The sequence below is a fragment of the Phaseolus vulgaris genome, chromosome 2, assembly GCF_051622355.1.
Source record: "Phaseolus vulgaris cultivar YP4 chromosome 2, ASM5162235v1, whole genome shotgun sequence".
In the NCBI taxonomy this organism is placed as follows: domain Eukaryota; kingdom Viridiplantae; phylum Streptophyta; class Magnoliopsida; order Fabales; family Fabaceae; genus Phaseolus; species Phaseolus vulgaris.
Window position 1 is genome coordinate 9,422,220 of NC_143499.1, and position 19,896 is coordinate 9,442,115.

Below are 19,896 nucleotides of genomic sequence, written 5' to 3' on the forward strand. Positions count from 1 at the left end.
AATTTCTCAATTTAGTCGGTTGTTTTACACCCAACTTGTTTGGAGGGTTTTCAAACTATTTTTGACTTGGTTGACTAACTGTCAAAACCAATTCAACTGGTGAAAACAACATTTCAACCGGTTGATTTTTGAATTTCTTAACAGCTTTTCAAAATCCCGTTAAATCTATTTTCAGTTGATTTGAAATTGTTTTGGCTAGCGTTTAACTGCCTAAAATGGCTAGTTTGAAAAGCTATCAAACTGGGTTGCCCTCCATATTTGAAAACATAGAAAGAGAGATTAAGAAATTGTTTTAAGAGAGATTTGATTCAAGATTTGTAAGATTGCCTAAGGCTGTGCTATTGGTTCAAGAAGTGAATTAGGAGCTCTGTGATTTCCTGTACACCGGGTGTAATTTGTTCCTTCTATTCTTGTAATTGTTTTATATTTTATATACTTGTAAAACAGTAAATATGTAAGGTCAGAGGTTGTTCTTACTATGTTTGTGTGAAAAGGCAAAGAGAGTGTGTGTTCTTGAGTCATCAAGATCACCTCTTTATAGTGTTGTGTGATTGTAATTTGTTGTTGGTTACTTAGTGAAATGCCAGTGGTTTTCTGGGGGCTGGATGTTGCTCTGGTAAGGAGTGAACCAGTATAATTGATTGTGTGAATCTTCTTTCTCTCTTTCTCTCACTCATTACAAACTGTTTGATGTAGTTTTTGTCTCTGCTACTATAAACAACCGGTTAAAACAAAATTTCAACCAATTGTTTTTCTGCAAACAGTTTTAACAGCTTTGATTTCTTGGCTTCCCTGATTGCTCTTTTTGGAATTCTTCATAAATCTTCATTCTTAGCTAACATTTGCGAAAATCTTTTCTTAAACAATTCACCCCCTCTTGTTTAGGCCATTAATTCTTACAGTGTGAACCTTGGCTTTCATCAGCGTCCTTCACGACCAAGAATGCCTTTTCACATACATCGTCACATACAAAGTTCTCGTCTTTTGTCATGAGTTTCAAAATAGTCTTTATCTTGTCACCTAGCCTCGACATGAACCTCGATAGCAACACCAATCCCCCTACCAACCTCTAAACCTCCTTCAAAATTCGAGGACTTCTCATCGCTTCCAACGCTTGCCATTTGTCAGAATTTTCCTTGATTCCTCATCTTGTCGACATAAAATTGAGGAACTTTCCTCCCTCAACCCCGACTTTCAAGGTTCAACCTCATATCGAATTTGCTTAGTCGGCCAAATATCTCGGTCAAGTCGGTCGCATGCTCCTCACAAGTAGTAAACATCACAATCATATAAAGGTTATCAATGATAAGCTCCTCTTATTTCTCTTTTCAATGAGATTAACAAATTGGACGACCCTTAAGTGTCTCTTCCTCGAGGAGTATATGTTGCCTCCCCCAGCAAATCCTCATGCATTGGTGTTGATGACGTCTCTCAAGGGTCTTATTTCTCCTCGATCTCGACTATCTTTCTTTGCTCTCTTTGCTTTCGTCTTTCAAGATGGTCAACTGCACCAACTCCTCAATTTTATCTTTAAACGTCAGGAATTCCTCTATTTTGTGGCTATAGTTTTGATGGTATCGATAGTGCTTTGTTTGGTCCGAGTCAGCAAACGAAGGGGATTTTCTCGAGGTGAATATAAGGAAGGTGTTGAGGAACTCCTCGAGTATCTGGGACCAATCCGCAGTCAATGTGATATAGTGCATGAAGCAGTTTGTCCTAAGAAACCTCCTTTCTCTCTTCGGCAGCTGCTGTGGCTTACCTCGACCTTTCTCTGCTACCCTCCGCCTTGCGTCGTTAGGTGATCTCACATTGGTGTGGAATTCTCGTAATTCTTCAAATTGTATGAAATTATGCTGCATTTTGTCGCAACTCATCAATATCCATAACTGATTTTTTAGATAGGGTATCTGATAAAGGGTCAAATTTCAATGTAATGACCATGTGATGCATGGCCACGTTGGACTCAAGTTTTGGATAATAAGCGTGACCTTTCGGAATTGCTCCATGCATGCTTGTAAAGACTCTGTCTTTTCTTGTCTAATATTAATGAACACTATCCATGTGAGATCATAAAGTCCTCTTGTTGCGAACTATACCCCAAATTTTTGGAGATCTTAAAGTATTGTGTGTTGCAAGTTTGATCAAGACAGTTTTGTTTCTTCTTCAAGGCATGGTTATTTGATTCCATCAAACATGGGGATATTGTTGGAGATCTTAAAGACTACCTAACTATAGTGTTTGATGAATAAATAGACCTTGAAGAGACGTGAATGTTGTCATATATCTTTATGGGAAGTGAATGTTGTCATAAGCATTAAAGTGGAGCTTTGGAGCCTAATAAGGTTGTCTTAGTAGCTAAGGTAAATTATATTAATAGTTCTTGATATCTTGATCTATTTCTATATCTCAAACCTATATGATGGTAAGCCAAAGCACAAAGCTTTTTGAAAGAAACAAAATTGTTTTTAACCTCTCACGGATTTTTCAATCTGTAAGTTTTTTCAACTAGTTAAAAAATTTTGTTTACACACTCTACATGTTTTTCAATTGATTTTTTGGTGAAACAATTGATTTAAAGTTTTTCAACTATAAAGTTGTTTTGTTTCCAATTTTTTTTGTTTCCACATTCAGGTTTCAGCTTCTCAAAGTTAGTTTTGTTTTCCCTTAGTGTATTTAAAAAATTAAATCTGTTATTTTAACTTTTAACCAGTTGTTTTCTTAACAAATTTTAAATTGTTTTATCAAATAAGTTCTGTTTTTGAAATCTATAAAAGGGAAGTAGGTTCTCTAAGAAAATTATCACTTGAATACACATATTCTACTGTTTTCATAAATTTTTTGAGAGAATTCATTTTTGGAAGGTTCTTTGAAAATCTTTATGAGGTTCTTGTGTTGTCACTTTCACCATTGGCTTGTGAGTAAGAGCTTCTTCAAGGTGCTTCAGATTGGATGTCCAGTTTGTATCTCCTACTAAGTCTGTAAAAAAGGAGTATTTGTTTCATACTTTTTCTTTGATATAAAATTTTGATAGTGTTCTTCTAAGATAAGGTTTCTTGGAGCATAATCTTAGTTGAAATAGTACTTTTCAGTGTATGTTTGTCGTTCTTGTAGGGTTCAAGAGTTATTCTTGAGCAATCTTGTGTAAAAGATTCTTGTGATATAGTGAGATCCATTTTGGTGTGAGATGAGACTGGATATAACTCATTTTTTAGTGAACCAATATAAATCCTTGTGTGCTTAATCAATTGTTTTTGCTGCAGTATTATTGTTTTCAGTTTTCTGTTAATACAATTCCTAAAAAACTATTAATTGCTCTAAAGAACTAAATAACTACAAAGTGTTTTGGGTTTTGAATCTTTCTATTCAAATTAAAATCAAGTTTTTAATAAGTCATAAAGTATTAGAACAAATCAAATTCTTATATTTGAAGACTAAACTTAAAACTGATTTTGTGTAAGTCAATGAGGAGTTTAGAATAGAAAAATTTAAGTGAAAAATATAATCACTTGTTTCGAATACTAATTAGTTGTTTAAATCTGATGGAGAAATTTAAATTTGTTGTTTCTAAAAACAAACTGTTATTTTACTGTCAGGATTACTTAAAGATTACTTTTGCGAAAATTGGTCTAAGTACAATTCACCCTCCCTCTTGAACTTAGACTCCCATAAAGTCAACAAATGGTATCTAGAGTTAGGACTTGTATTTTAACCAAGTTTTATTGATATGACTGAGTTTAATTTGCCTTTTGCTAAAGGTGCATCTATTAATAGACCTCCCATGTTTGGTGGTGTGAATTATGCCTTTTGGAAAATAAGAATGAAAAACTTTATGGAATCAATAGATATGGGAATATGGACTTAGTAAATGGACCGTTTATACCTATGCATGTTGTTAAGGAAGAAACCATTAAAAAAAGCTTAGTCTGAATGGTCTGATAATGAAAAGAAAAAAGCCCAATATGATTCCTTTGCAAAAAATATCATCACCTCTGAATTAAACATAGATGAATTTTTCAAGCAAGAATTAAAACCAGAATTGAAAGCAAGAATTGAAATGTGCTAAAAATTAAACGCAGAAATCAATTCAATAAAGATAAGCACAATTAAAACCATGCTCTGAATACCATATCATGTGAGTTGATTTTAGGATTGCACATTTTATTGGTTGCTCTTTGTTTAAGATTTTTTTGAATTAGCGATTTAAGGTGAGAACCCTAAAAAGATTCTCACTGGACACGAACTTAATCAAGTGGTTATGTATGTGTGAAGGTTCACTTCAGAAGGGCAAAGAGAAAAGAAAATTATAAGGTGAGAAATGATGCAGTGGAGTTAGAGACAAGGAACAAATAAAGAAGAAGAACAAAGTAAAGAACAAATTAGAGAGTAGAAGAAGATGTATATGGAATGGAGAGGAAGAGATGAAGAAAGGAAGAGAACTTATAGGAAGAAATGAAGTCACACTAGTTGGAGCAGAGGGACTCCAAGATGAGTGATGCGTCGCCACTTGAGATATTACCCACTCAAGATAAGACCCAACATGAGAGCTCACAAGTCTCAGCAAATCACTCATGCAGAGTTTCTTTACTTTTCAAATCAAGTTGTGAATACATGAGGCAAGGCACCCTATTTATAGGAAAGGGTGCCTTGGTGGGCAATATAAGGGAGGGGAGAATTGGAATAAGAGAGGGGGCGACCTAGGGTTGGACTTTTGGTCAATGCCGCCCCTAGTCCTAGCTTCTAGAAGCTAGGGCTACCTTCTTGATGTGAGTTGATTTTAGGATTGATCATTAGGTGACACTTTGATATTTATGATTGAGATTTTAAGACAATTAAAGAGTGAAAACCTAAGGAAAATCCCCACTGAACATTAACTTAACCAAGTGGTTAAGTAGATGTGAAGGTTCATTTCACAAAGGCAAAAGGAAAACACAATTATATGGTGAGAATGATGACAAATATGGTGCGTAATTGAACAAACAATAAAGGAACAAAAGAGAAGACCGAATTGAAATTCAAAGAAGCAAAACTAAGAACATGTTTAAGATAGGATAGAATGGAAATGGATAAATGGAAGAGATGATGAAAAGGAGAACTTAGGGATGGTGAAGCAAGGATGAATCACGCCACTTGATGGGATTGAATCACCAAGATGAGTGAAAGGAGGCCGCCACTTGAGAGCTTCATATCTCACAAGATAAAACCAATTTAGGAGGATAACACTCACTCACAACTCACACAAAAAATTGTGCATAATTTCTTTACTATATTTTCAACTTGTAAAATACACTAGGTAGGCCTCCTATTTATAGGCGCAGGAGCCTTAAAGAACAAGCTAAAGGGGTAGGATGGGAAAAGGGAAAAAATGAGCAGCCTTAGGGTTTGACTAAGTCAATCCCGCATCCTAGGCTTGTCCTTCTAGAAACTAGGTCAAAGCTTCCAAATGGGCTAGGAACAAGCTAAAATGTTACCCACACCCCCTATTATGTTAATGGTACCTTATTCTAGCATATCTTTGCTATTTGGACCCCTAAAGTGAGCCCAATTTATTTACAATATATTCTAAACTTTTAAGAAGACTAGCAGGAAGAACTTTAGGTGCTCTAGTTTATAGTTTTTTCTTCTATTGATGTTGTCTCGAGGTTTGGTGGGGCCCGACTTTGTAACTTGAGATGACTGACCCTTTTGGAAATTGTTTGTTGTGTCTTTAGTCATTTGTGGGTTTGTATCACTTCCTACCCTAATGGACTTGGCACAAGCCCAATTTGATAAATACACCCCCTATTATGCCATATGGACCTACTCTAGCCTATTTTTCTATTTGGACCCCCAAAGTAAGCCCAATTTATTTACAAACATATTTTTGTCTTTTAAGAAGACCAGAAGAAAGAACATTTGATGTTATGGTCTATTCGTAGTTCTTCTTTTGTTGAGGTTCGTCTGATTTCGTGGGGCCTTGTCTTGATTGCTGACTGATCATAATGTTAATTGTCTCTTGAATCCTTGGTTTGGCTACTTGGATTGTATCACCAAGACTAAGGGTACCATATGTATTGATTTTTATTTTACAGAAAAATAAAAAGGACAAGAAATTAAATCAGTGGTATTTGAAGCATATGACTAGGGACGTAACTCAATTTGCAGAATTAAAACTGAAAGCTGAAGGATATGCAACCTATGGAGATAATAATCGTGGAAGAATATTGAAACCAAGAGGTCAATAATGATAGAAAATGTTTTATATGTTAAGGGATTGAAACACAGTCTTCTTAGCATTAGTCAACTGTGACAAAGGTTACAAAGTAAATTTTGAATCTGATAAGTGTAAAATCTCAAATGAAGTCACAGGTAAGGTGATCTTCATTGGTAAGAGGTTTAACAACATATATCTCCTTGATATCCATCATAACAATTATGTGAATGAATGCCTTATATCAAAAGAGGATGAATCTTGGTTATGGCATAGAAGATTAGCTCACATTCACACAGATCATCTAAACATATTAAATGCTAAAGAACTTGTTTCTGATTTACCTAACATAAAATTTCAAAATAATAGACTATGATGCATGTGTAAAAGGCAAATGATCCTGCCTGTTGACCAGAACGCTGGAAACTGCCTCGTCAAAGGATCGACGTGTGCACCGCTTCAAACCTCCGTCCTTCCTCAAGATCCACCTCAAGAACCTGCAAAAGAACAGAGCGGCGCCGCTGCGGCCGATCGCACTCCAACGCCCAAGTCAGTGACCGAACCACCAAATACTAAGAGCAAGAACACTCAAGAAATCTCAAGGAACCGTGCAATGTTCTCTCTCACAGTAAGCTCTAGAACTCGCAAGCGTAAAGAGTATAATCTAAACGTGCGTACCTCAGAAAGTTCGTGAGAACTCTTATATACCTGGTCACTTTCTCTCTCCTGGCAGTTACGGACCTGGACACGTGGCTCGCATCCAGTCGTACACGTGCCACCATCTAGAGCCTCCTTGACTTGGGCGCTGCTTCTGACTCTCTTTTTGACTAAGTTACTTATGCATGGTACTGCCCAGTGCATAGCTAACTTGGGAGCGCGATCTCTACTGGAATTGGCGAGTTAGGGTGCTCTCGTACACCTTCCCTGTGGTCTCGCCGGCCGCCTTCATAATCTGCACCCCCTTCATCTTCGGCGATGTGCTTGTTCTGGTGATCTCCAATCACTTGGTCGCCTGAGTTTACCATCTGGCGACTTCATCTTCAACTGGGCGATCGCCTGGTATGCTGGAGATCGGAGCACGCCAACTTAATAACTGGCGATTACACGAACCCCCCGACTTCCTTCCCTTCTGCGGATCTGGCGCCTTGTCAACACGCCTACACTGTAGCTTGGTGCCACGTCATCACTTCTGACTACCAGGGCGGTACACAAGCCCCCCAGTCTTAAGCGAAGACTTGTCCAGCGAAAAGACTGAAAGAGTCACGTCAACACCGATCTACGTGGCACTGACGCAGAATTCCAAGCGGTTGTACCTTCTGCTTCTCTGACACGTGGCTTCATCAACGGTTACCTGCAGTTACCGTTTGCGCTTCCCAAACCCATTTCGAAAAACCCTTAAACCCATTTTCGCTCTACTGTTCCATCACTTTTCTTCGCATTCTCAAACGCTCCAACTTCCCTCTGCAAAAAAGCTCTCGACGTTCTTCAACTTCCCGAATCACCAACATTCTTCATCGCCCTCCTGATCATAAAAAGGTACTTCCTTTCCTTCTTCTGCTAGTTTTCACTGCATTTTAACCGATTCGCATCATCCTGTAACTGTCTGGTGCATATGTTGTGGGTTGTTTTTGCTATTTCTCCTTCTTCGTAACTTAGGGCTTTATCGTTGTTGCAACGAACCTTCGTTCGTTCGTCTTTTCACCCTTCGTTCATGGTTAGAGTCAGCCCCTGCAAGTCCTGATTACCTTTTCCTTTCTTCTTCCTTTGCAGCTTCCATCATGACTCGCTCCAAGATCACCCCGAATCCACCTCCTTCATCGCGAAACCCTTCCTCACAAGCACACAACCCACCGCGAGCGCGCGGTGCCTCATCTTCTCAGGCTGAAAGGCCTGCACCTTCCCGCCCCAACCTGGCCCAGGCTGCTCTGCCTGCCACCGGAGGAGCCCCCGTTCCCCCACCAGACTTCAAAACCTTGTATCCCTGGGCCAACTCGACCCTCTTGAGGGAAACTTCTTCTGTGAACACTGCTGGGCAGTTTTGCGGTTGACTAAGGGGGATGAGCCTCACCAAACATTCCACAAGGAGCACGACAAGAAGATGACCGTGCTGCCTTGCCCCCCCGAGCTGCCTGTTTGTGCTGACGACAAGGCGAGCAACGATGGGCCCTTCTGCTTCGTCTACACAACTTTGTTCAAGAAGGTGAAACTGAAGTTTCCCTTCACCCGCTTCGAGAGGGAGCTCCTTACCGAGCTCAACATCGCCGCCGCCTAGCTCCATCCCAACAACTGGGCGTTTGTGCGAGCATTCCAAGTTATGTGCGACCATCTGGGGTTGCCAGCATCGGTGGATGTATTCCTGTTCCTTTTTGAAGCCAAGCACCCAGGAGACCGCCTGTGGGTAAGCTTGAATGGGATTGCTGGGAGGTCGATCCTCTCTATCTTCCAGCAATCCTATAAGGACTGGAAGGGGAAGTTCGTCCAAGTGCGCCCCAACGACAAGGACGCTTCCCTACTCGACGGTTTCCCCTTGTACTGGGTGAACAAGGGGAACAAAGAGTCCAAGAGCTGCTTTAGGAGACCCAGAAGTCCTGATAGCATGGGCGCCTTGGACAGAGACCTTTGCTTCTTTTGGAAGAGCGTGGCAGATGCCAACATCACCTTCCTCACCACCACGCTCATCAGCTTCGAGTTCTTCGAGGACCAACTCGAAATCCGTATAGGTTAGAACGCCTAAGCTCTTGCTTTAATGCTGCTTCTGTTAACTGTTCCTGGGCGTCCTGTGCGTTGTGCACAAGACTTTGGTTTTATTTTTCTGCACTCTCTACCTGCTTTGCTGCACATTGCCTCATGCATTGATTTTCTCTCTGAACTAACCCATGCATTTTTGCTCATGCAGATAACATGCTGGGTAAGGGTAAGCTTGCTGAATTGAGGGCGCTCGCCCAAACCCATGGGTTGGCGACGGGCTCTCAAACAGTGCCCAACTCTGTGGTGGAGATCGCCGCCGCACAGGGCCGATCGCCACCTAAGGGCCCAGCTCCTTCCGATGTCCAACCCGCCGCCCCTCGCAAAAAACTTGTCCTCAAAAGACCCAAGAGGAAAGCTCCCCAGGTGATCCACGAGGAGGAAGAGGAGGACGACGAGGCCACTGAAGATGGCCTTGTTACGAAGAGGAAGAGGGTGGCACCTTCTTCACCACCTGCACCACCCCCTCTTCCCACATCAACGCCGCCATCCACGCCTGCTCCTCCTCCATCATCGCCACCCCCACAAGCTCTTGTTTCGCCAGTCCAAGCCATTCCACTGGCCACTGCACCACCTGCGGTTGAGGCCCTCGAGCCAAACTTCATGGAGGACCCCCCGAGTGCCTCCACGCCGTTCGTATCAGCTGAAGGGGGTCCTCCATCAAATGCCTCAGCCGCAGACGCTGCTCCAATCGGGGATGAGGTTGCTCATACCTCTCCAATCCTAATTACCGAATCCCCGACGTCGCCACCGCGCTCAGAAGCACTTACTGAAGAACCAACTAGAGAAGGTGGCGACGAAAACCAACAACAGGCCCACCCGGTGCCTCTATAAGCAGCAAACCTCCCTCTTGAGGTCACGAGGATGTGGGAGCCTCTATCTGCCAAGCTGAAGACGATAGCAGAAGACATTCCCACCATCATAACCAGGGCCGTGGAGAGCTCCACCAGGAGGCTCCAAGACGACCTCTTCAACCTTAGGACTGAGAACAGCACCATCAGGGTTGAGGTGGAGAAGTTGTCTGCCAATCTGACACTCGCGGAGATTGAACACTCCCGAGTAGAAGATGCGATGAGCACCGAGCTCAAGTTGGCGCACAAGGAGGCCACTGATCTCTGCCATAAGGTACAACAACTGGCTTAAGAAAAGATCGAACTGGAGAGCAAGATTGTGCCTTATCGCGTCAAGGTAGCTGACCTGGAGGCTCTCATAAAAATTGACGCCGCCAAGGTGAAGAAATTGGAGCAAAGGTCAGCCGACCGAGAGACCTTCCTTGGAAAGGTGGAGAAAGCGAGGGATGACGCCATGGCTGAGCTCGCCGAGGCCAACAAGGAAAAAGGGGAGCTCGCTGCCGAATTGGGCCAAGTGCAAGCAGAATCTAAGAAGGTTGCTGAAGACCTTCTCCAGGCTCAAGAAACCAACGAACAACTCAAGAAGCAAGTAGAAGAGCTGGAGCAGCAGAACAAGGGGCTGAAAGAACAAACTGAATTCGCCTGCTTGTTCCCCGATCTGGATCTCAGCATGGTGTCTCTTGATAACGAGGTAGTGGATGGGAAAGTGGTTCCCGCTGAAGACTGATCAGTTTACTCCATCCACTGCTTGTTTCCTTTTGTGTATAACTTGTAATAAACTTTTTATCTTCTCGTACATATGTTCTGAACTGATATTTACTTAATGAAATTACCTTGGCATTTCTTCTTATGACTTCTTCAACTGCTTTAACTTTCCTTGCGCGATTTACTTCGAAGAAATGACTTAGCGAAATCGTAGGCACGATCTTGCACTTAACTGTTTCGAACCACTTTAACTTCAAATAATAACCGCTTTAAAACTTGTAATCTCAAGGCAATTAACCTTAGCGTAAAATTACTCTTCAAGCAACAAACTTTAACTCAACTACTGGCTTAAAACATTGCTTCACCCGATCTGTTTCATCAAACGGGTCTTTAACTTACTCGCCACTGTTTGAACTTTTCCTGATCGCCCAAGACCCTTGGCGATATCAGCTTCTTTTTGGTTTCATGCCTTGGCCATTGTTCCTTTATCTGGGGGTAGAGACGCCTTTCGGATCCTTCTCTACCTTCCAGAACTTCAGAACAAGAGACCGGGTGGCTAGGTGCTCTCTTCGAACCTACCTCAGCCACCTTCCAAACTTCTTCCACCCTTTACACCATACCTGAACTCGTTCGAGACGAGAAGGTTTTTATCTTGCCTGAACTCGCTCATAGGCGAGAAGGTCTTTAACTCGCCTGAACTCGCTCATAGGCGAGAAGGTCTTTAACTCGCCTGAACTCGCTCATAGGCGAGAAGGTCTTTTACTTGCCTGAACTCGCTCATAGGCGAGAAGGTCTTTAACTCGCCTGAACTCGCTTATAGGCGAGAAGGTCTTTTACTTGCCTCTACATTGCCCCAGGGGTTACATCTTCTCGCCCCCAGAAACACTGAGGACTTTTCGCTGGTGCCTCTACATTGCCCCAGGGGTTACATCTTCTCGCCCCCAGAAACACTGAGGACTTTTCACTCTTCCTCGCCTGCACTCGCTTGACGAGGAGGAGGTCTTTAACTTGCCTTAGGACGCGCGAGGGCGTTGAGGTCTTTTAACTGGTGCCTCCGATCGCCGAAAGACGATGAGGACTTTAACTTTAACTGATGCCTCCGATCGCCGAAAAACGATGAGGACTTAAAACCTTTTAGAAAGCATGCAATATATCTTTAACTTGCCTTGAGTCACATATAAGTGACAAGGTCTTTCTTCAAAACTTTTCTGAAAACAACAAGCACGCAATCTAAAACAACTTGTACTTTGAAAACTTCTCTTTATTGGGTGGCCTCATTAAAAACCCTCCTTAGGGAAAAAAGAGTGCCCCCTTCAAACTGTTTTAACAGAGACATTGTAATATAACTTCGTGTTCGTTTTTACTTACAAAGCTCTTAACTGTAATACAACTTCAGGTGCGTGGCGTTCCATGTTCGAGGAATCGCCCCTCCTTCCAATGTCTCTAAGCGGTAGGCGTCGTTCCCGAGCGCCTCGGTTATTCTGAACGGTCCCGTCCACTTAGGCGACAGCTTATTCTCCATCTCGTACTGGTGGGCTTTCCTCATCACCAGGTCACCTTCTCTAAACTGTCTCGGCATCACCTTCGAGTTGTATCTTCGTTCAATCCTTCTCTTCACCGCCTCAACTTTCAATCTCGCCTCTTCCCTGACCTCATCCAGTAGATCCAGGTTCAGCCTTCTCTCTTCATTCGAGTCTTCCTCTACAAAGTTCTGGAATCTCGGCGAGCTCTCCTGGATCTCTACTGGAATCATAGCATCACACCCATAGACCAAGCTGAACGGGGTCTCGTGGGTTCCTGACTGCTCGGTGGTGTGGTACGCCCAGACTATACGGGGTACCTCCTCAGCCCAGCTACCTTTGGCTTTTTCTAGCCTTCTCTTCAAGCCTCTCAGCAACACCCGATTAGCTGACTCCACCTGGCCATTTGTCTGAGGGTGCTCGACGGATGCAAACACTTGTTGAATTCCCACCCCTTCGCAAAGCTTCTTCAACAGGTGGCTTGCAAACTGAGTCCCATTGTCCGACACCAGGCGCTTAGGCACTCCAAACCGGCACACAATGTTCTTCCACACGAAACCTTCGATCTTGTGTGCGGTGATCTGGGCCACTGGTTCCGCTTCGATCCACTTGGTGAAATATTCAATCGCCACCACCAAGTACTTCATCTGCCTGATCGCCAGCGGGAAAGGTCCCAGGATGTCGATTCCCCAGGTATGAAACGGCCAAGGGCTGTAGATCGATTTCAACTCCTCGGGAGGCGCCTTGTGCCAATCGGCGTGCTGTTGGCATTGTTTGCAATATTGGGCATACTTCTTGCAGTCTTCTCTCATCGATGGCCAATAGTAACCTGCACGGAGAGTCCTCGCGGCCAGAGCTCGACCCCCGACGTGGCGTCTCGTCAACACGCCCATACTGTAGCTTGGTGCCACGTCATCACTTCCAATTACCAGGGCAGTACAATGTGCTTCTAAGATAGGGTTTCTTGGAGCATAAACTTGGCTGAAATAGTGTTTTTCAGTGTATGTTTGTAGTTTTTGTAGGGTTCAAGAGTTGTTTTTGAGCAATCTTGTGTAAAAGATTCTTGTGATATAGTGAAATCCATCTTAGTGTGAAATGAGACTAGATGTAGCTCAATTTTGAGTGAACCAGTATAAATCCTTGTGTGCTTTTCTACTTTCGTATCCATTACCTTGAAATTATGGAAAAACTGTATAACTAGTATAAAAATAATTTTATTGTTTCATAGTTTAGCCAGTTGTTTCTGCAACAGTATTAGTGTTTTCCATTTTCTGTTAATACAATTCTAAAAAACTATTAATTGTGCCTAAAGAACTAAATAACCACAAAGTGTTTTGGGTTTTGAATCTTTCTAGTCAACTGAAAATCAAGCTTTTAATAAGTTATCAAGTATTAGAACATATCAAAATGTTATATTTGAGGACTAAACTTAAAACTGATTTTGTGTAAGTGAATGAGCAGTTTAACAATCACTCTTTTAGCACAAACAAGCATTCCCATTGAACTAAAAGAAAAAAAAAGTATGTAGTGTGTAACATAGTGATGGAGGAGGGCCAAGCACACCTCACCATGGAGGCCAAGACCCAAGACTAGACCGTGATGAGCGTCTAGACTCAAGGAGAGAGCGTCTAGGACATGATGAGGGAAGGCTACACATGGAGCGTCTAGGAGGAGGCCTAGACCGTCTAGGCCCTATTACAAGGTCAATGGCTAAGCATATTCACGCCCACATGGACCTAGCCACGGATGGAAGAGAGAAGACCTTGTATATGTTACATGGAGGCCCATTAGGGGTGGCTTAGTAATTAGGGTAGTGTTAGAAAGCACAAATTTGTCTTATATGTGATTTACCCTAGATTTGTGCACTTTCTAGAACCTTAGCACACATGACCGGCCATGTGCCATGTGCCTTGTCATTTGCATTTCATTTTGCTCCCATTTCATGTGTAATTAGCTTAGCTTTTACGGCCCATTAACCTATAAAAGGGAAGGCCATCTCTTGTATTTTTCAAGATTAATGAGAGTAAAGTTATGCTGCCAACATTGTGCCATGCTTTGCTTCTACCTAGTTTCTAGGCTCTAATCTTCATCTTCCTCTCTTACCATAGGGCTGGCCGAACCTCCCTACTTCCATACATATCATGCACCTTCAAGATCACCATAGCTCCTAGGAGGATCTTGCACATTCACATCCATGGCTTCCGCACCATCTTTCACATGATTCTAAGAAGAGCTTCATGAATTTGCCACAAACAAGCATTCCCATTGAACTAAAAGAAAAAAAAAAGTATGTAGTGTGTAACATAGTCTCAATAATGAGAATATAATGTAAATTCTTATGCTACTAGCAAATATAAATATCCTACTTCCATAGTATTTTTCATTGCTATATTTAAATATCTGATGAGGAGGAAAGAATCACAACACAACAATATGTAAATAAACAGTAAAAAAAAAGGTATAATTACCTTATTCGTCCCTACTTTCTGGGGCAATAGTCAATTTAGTATAATGGTTTTTAAAAGAATCAATTTCATCCCTATGTTTGTTTAAATGTATGCAAAATGGTTCTCTCTGTTAAGTCGCACCAAACAGCGTCAACTGGTGCTTATGTGGCAGAGAGAAGTGTGATTGGGTTTAGTGTGAGGTGTCAAGTGACGCGGATGATTAAATTAGTTTAGTGAAAAATGAATTGGGGATTACTGTTTCTGAAATTTGAATTGGGAGTTATGAATTTTTAATTGTAAATTATAAGCAGGTGATGAGCATATATTTATTCACACTCAATAGCCTTAATCATAGATTATTGGACTATAATAATAAATAAATCCATTGTTTTAATTAATATTCTTATAATTGGGTTTATTTGGGCCTTATATATTATTATTGTTAATTTTGTGTTTTTAGGGTAAATGATCTAAAGCATCTACCCTTGTGAATGGGCCAAATATGCAAAAGTCCAAGTTGCTTCTTTGAATCAAAACAGAAAACAAATTCTGAGGAGAAGAAAGAGAAAATAAAAGCTACAAGATTCCAGAAACAGAATTGGAAGCAAATCTTCTGCAAAATAAAACGAATTATGGAAAGTGGAAACTGTTTACAAAATCTAAACTGCAATATTTTCCCAAGATCCTTGGAGCAGAAAAGCCTTATAAAAGGACACAAGCATCAAGTAGAAAGGGAGAGAGCTTCATAGGGTTTTCTTAGTTTCTTTTCTTATTTGTAATTCTTTTGCCTCCGCATGGAAAGCTAAACCTTTTGGTTGATTCCTTTGTGATTCCCCATTGAGTTCTGAGGTTTTGATCAATAAAAGTTTCTATTTTTAATTCTCTATAACAGTTGTTTTTATTGTCTAATCTCCTGGAAAACTAGTTTTTGTGAGAGGTTGTACTTGAACGCATGATTGAGAGTCTTCCTTATCTTAAACTTTGGTTTCTTAGTTAGTTCGTATTGTTCTAATTAATTTCTTGGGCGCATGATTCAAGAGAGAGGAGATAAGCATTCCCATGGAGTATACGCATGGAACAAAGTGGGTATTAATTAAACCGGTAGACGCATGATTTACTGGTGAGCTTCAGTTGAATTAGGTTTGGCGTATGTTCAATCTAGTTTAGCTCTGCTGAGGAATGAGAAAAGAATAATCTTTAGGGAGCCTGTGAAGAATTCATTGGTGGAAGAACTTGGGAGTCAATCTGCATTCTTTATTGATTCAAATCATCATTTATATTTTCTTGCTAAACGATCGCAACCCCTGTTTCTTTACCATTATTGCTAATTTTCATTGTTTGCAGATAGGTTTTGAATTCTATTCACTGAAATTACTATTGGATTCGTTGGGAGACGACTTGGGGTCATCTTACCACAACTATATTATCATCTCTCTAGTGTTAGACAAGTCTACGCTAGAATCATATTAATTTGACAGCAAAACGACAGCTATCAGCAGGGTTGAAAGATTAAGGAAAAAACAATTGGAGATTTAGGGTTTTTTGACTTGTAATTGGGGTGGCAGCAAGAAGACGCCTGGGTGTTCTTTAGGCCATCTAACCCTCGCCTAATGCCACAAAGTTTCATCTCACACCTTCAATTAATGAGATTCATTCACACTTCACCCATGCAGGCAATCAATTTCTTTTTCCAAGTAAAGGCGATGCAATACTCGAGCTATAAGAAAGAAGCAGTCTCAGGCCTTAGGTCCATACCAAATCTGAGAACTTTCGAGATGTGAATCTAGTTTCGTACAACCCTTCTCATTTCCTTTTTATTTTTCATTATTACACATAGGAATTGAAAAGGAAGAAGAAGAATAAGAAGAAGAAGATGAGTTTTGTGGGCATATCAAACTGTGTGAGCGACGCATGTGTGCCCGTGCGTGCAACATACGTGAGTCTCGGTCAGAATCGGACGCGGAGTTTATGCGTAGAAGGGGTTCGCACGTGTGTGGGCACCCGAGGGTGGTGGATAGTGTCTCGTGCCGAAGACGGTGTCGGAGAAGACCCAAAAATGTTTCGGAAAAAATATGGAGAGAGTGAAGGGTAATGGGTTTGTAAGGAGAATGAAGTGTTTGGTTTGGAGAAAAATGAGAGAAATCTCATCTGCAATGGCAGTAAGGTGATATAGGGAAGATGACTGCAAACAGCGGCCACTTCTATACTTAAAAAACGATTATTACTCCTAAAATCACATAGTCCACCATCCAAAATCACAAGAAGAAACCCTAACCCAATGCCACCTAACACAAACCCAATATGATGTCTCTTTAAATTCACATTGCACGTGAACACCTCTCTCTGCCACATAAGCAACAACTAACGTCGTTTGGTACGACTTAACAAAAAAGTCCATTTTACATACATTTAAACAAACATAGGGACGAAATTGATTCTTTTAAAAACCACTATACTAAATTGACTATTGCCCCAGAAAGTAGGGACATATAAGGTAATTATACCTAAAAAAATATCTAAATATATTGTGGTGTGAAATGTGAATGTATTTTGACAATTGAGACACTACAAGAAAATCATGAAATAGAAACCAATTTTTAGAAACCAAAATAATTAGTTACAAGAGAAACTAAAATAGAGATCATTTTAGAAACTAAAAAAATAAATTGGTTTCTACATTAGTTTCTATTATTTTTTATCATTGTTAAATAGTTTCTAAAATGGTATCTAATTAGCAACTAAGGTTTTAACTACCAATTATTTAGTTTCTAAATTTGGTAGCAAAAACTTTGGTTGCTAATTAGATACCAATTTAGAAACTATTTAACAATAATAGAAACTAATTTAGAAACCAAATTTCTTTTTAGTTTCTAAAATGGTCTCTAACTTAGTTACTATTGCAACTAATTATTTTGGTTTCTACAAATTGGTTTCTATTTCATGATTTTCTTGTAGTGAGAACTTACATTAGAGAAGTCATAATTAATTCTATAATGTCATTTTTGTGCATTTTGAAGTAATTTGGTTGTAATTGATGATCATTTAGAATTAATGTGATATTTTTAATGCACTTGGTTTTATTGGATATTGAATTAATGTGATATTTTTAATGCACATGGTTTGATTGGATATTGAACTAATTTGAGATTGTAGGTAGAATGTTATATGCTATAATAGTAAAATATAACTAACTATATTTTATTCACTATTTTATGATTTTATTTCATGATCTACTTTAATATATAATTTTATGATGTGTTTTTTATTTGCATATAGTAAATAAAAAATAATTAATCTTTAAGTTTTTCTTATAATTTTATATTTGTAGTAAATCTTTGTTTTTATAAAATATTTAAATTTAGGATTAAAAAGAACTTTATTGATTTTCTTATCATTTTTTAAAATATTTATACAAATTGACTCGTAAGCCCATACTTATGCAAACGACTCATTAACCCTTAAATCTTATTTGAATCACCCCTATGATAGATAGTATTACCTAAAATCTGTTATAAACTATAAATTATAAATATGAAAAATTAAAATATATATTTTATAATTATTAATACTTTTTAAAAAATATTGAAATTCAATTTAAAAATAAAATAAAATTGGTATTGATTAAAAGCGATAAGTGATGAAGAAGATGAATTTGAAATGAAAGATTTATTTATTCATATATTTACAGCATAGTATATGACAGTTATGTGTATTATGGCAGCTATTTGTTCACCTAGTTACCAGTAGATGGGTGTTGTGTAAATTATTAATTCTTTTTATATATAATATTTATCTAAACTTAGTTATCTTTACTCATACTACCGAAAATTCAAACGTTAATACGTCTATGTCCGAAATTTTACCATGTTATTAAGTTACAACTTAATTAATATTATTATAATTTTTATTATTTTCCATATTAATGTCGATATGTATGGTTATGTTGTTTTGTTTTAATTTATGATATCATTTGAGATTTAAATTTAAAAAAAAAAGAATTAGAAGTTTTCATTTAATTTAAATCTGATTTTAATTTGAATATACATTTTCAAAAATTTACTTTTTATACTAAATTATTTAAAAAAATATTTTACAAATTATTTTCTAAGTATAGTATAAAATTTATTCTATGACATTAATTAAATTTGGTACGAACTTTTGTTTCACCATCCAGTCACTTTCTTTCTTGTTCTACTCTAGTCCACCCTCAATCCAAGGAAAGCCTCGTCATCCTTAGCTTATAAACAAGAAAAACGAATTTTTCAAACGCAACTTCAGTTCCATGTAGTTTCAGCGTAAGTACGGAAATCACAGTACGGTAAAAGGCAGCTGAGGAGAGAGTGGTACATGATTAAGCATTAAATAATTGGAAGTTGACATCATAATCTTTCAGTTAACAAAACATATCAAATAAGAAGAGATTTTACACCAAATGAAATTTAAAGAATCAAACACCCTTTCTTTCTCTTTCCCTCCTTCGAGAAATACAGTAAAAATCTGTAAATTAAGATGATTAGTTGACACTGCACTCAGTTGCAGCTGTCTGATGCAAATTAAGATGCCTTGTTTTCACTCTGAAGAGTTATCACAACAATACATATAGATAGTAACAAGCTTCTACTTAAGCTTGTGGTTTACAACACAAAAGTGTAACTATATTTAACATAAACTGACATCCCAACTTCATCCCAATTTTCAACAGACAGAAGGACATTAGAGTTACTGACAGTTAGTCGCAAGATCAATTTGAAGTCCAAGCAAATTACCCATTTTGTGCCATTAAGAGTATGCAAATCATCCATTTTTGTTTCTACTGCACCCGTGTAAAATGCAACCAGCTATACGGCCAATTTACATAATTCCCTAGGAAATACCGGAAGTTGCATATATCTGTAATGAGCGCTCAGGAATATAAGTAACACCTGTTACACCCGAATGTAACTCAGTGAGAACATATTTTTGCAGAGAAAAAACCATTTCCAATGACAAATAAAACGGAATGTAAAATAAACCAATGTTCTTTGTTTACATGCATACTTTTCGCTTGTGAGTGTTTCGTAAGAACATATGCTCTTCACATGTAAATAAATACCTAGAGAGATGAAGGTGGGAACTGTTGTTAGTAGGCACTAATTAGAAGAGACTCCCAGTGTATAATTAGAATATATTTATAACCATTAGGATTTTTTTTCTTATTTTCCCTCTTTCTCTCCATATGTTAACATATAAGTGTTAACATATAAGAGACTAGTGCTTGTATTGCAAAACACTCAATAATATTCACTTTTTCTCTTTTTTAAGTTGATATCACAGCTCTAAATCTTGGGAACTTTTTGTTAGATTGTGCATGTGGCCATACCAATAGCGGTGTCATCATCCCCACCACACACCTCCAGTTCCCGACGTGTAAAGTTACATGCTACTGTCTACTGCTGCCACTC

General features: G+C 39.3%; 1 protein-coding gene across 2 annotated transcripts in view; it reads right to left on the reverse strand.

Annotated features, from left to right (window-relative positions):
* Positions 1-18,786: 18,786 nt before the first annotated feature.
* LOC137810590 (uncharacterized) overlaps positions 18,787-19,896 on the reverse strand; it is a 33,918-nt gene continuing 32,808 nt past the window's right edge. Inside the window, exon 10 of one of the 2 annotated variants that reach the window (XM_068611943.1) lies at positions 18,787-19,377. In XM_068611943.1, coding sequence (XP_068468044.1) covers positions 19,319-19,377 — 59 coding nt within the window. In that variant the 3' untranslated portion in view covers positions 18,787-19,318. The remainder of the gene's footprint in view (positions 19,378-19,896) is intronic. The other variant, XM_068611942.2, reaches the window with a different exon arrangement.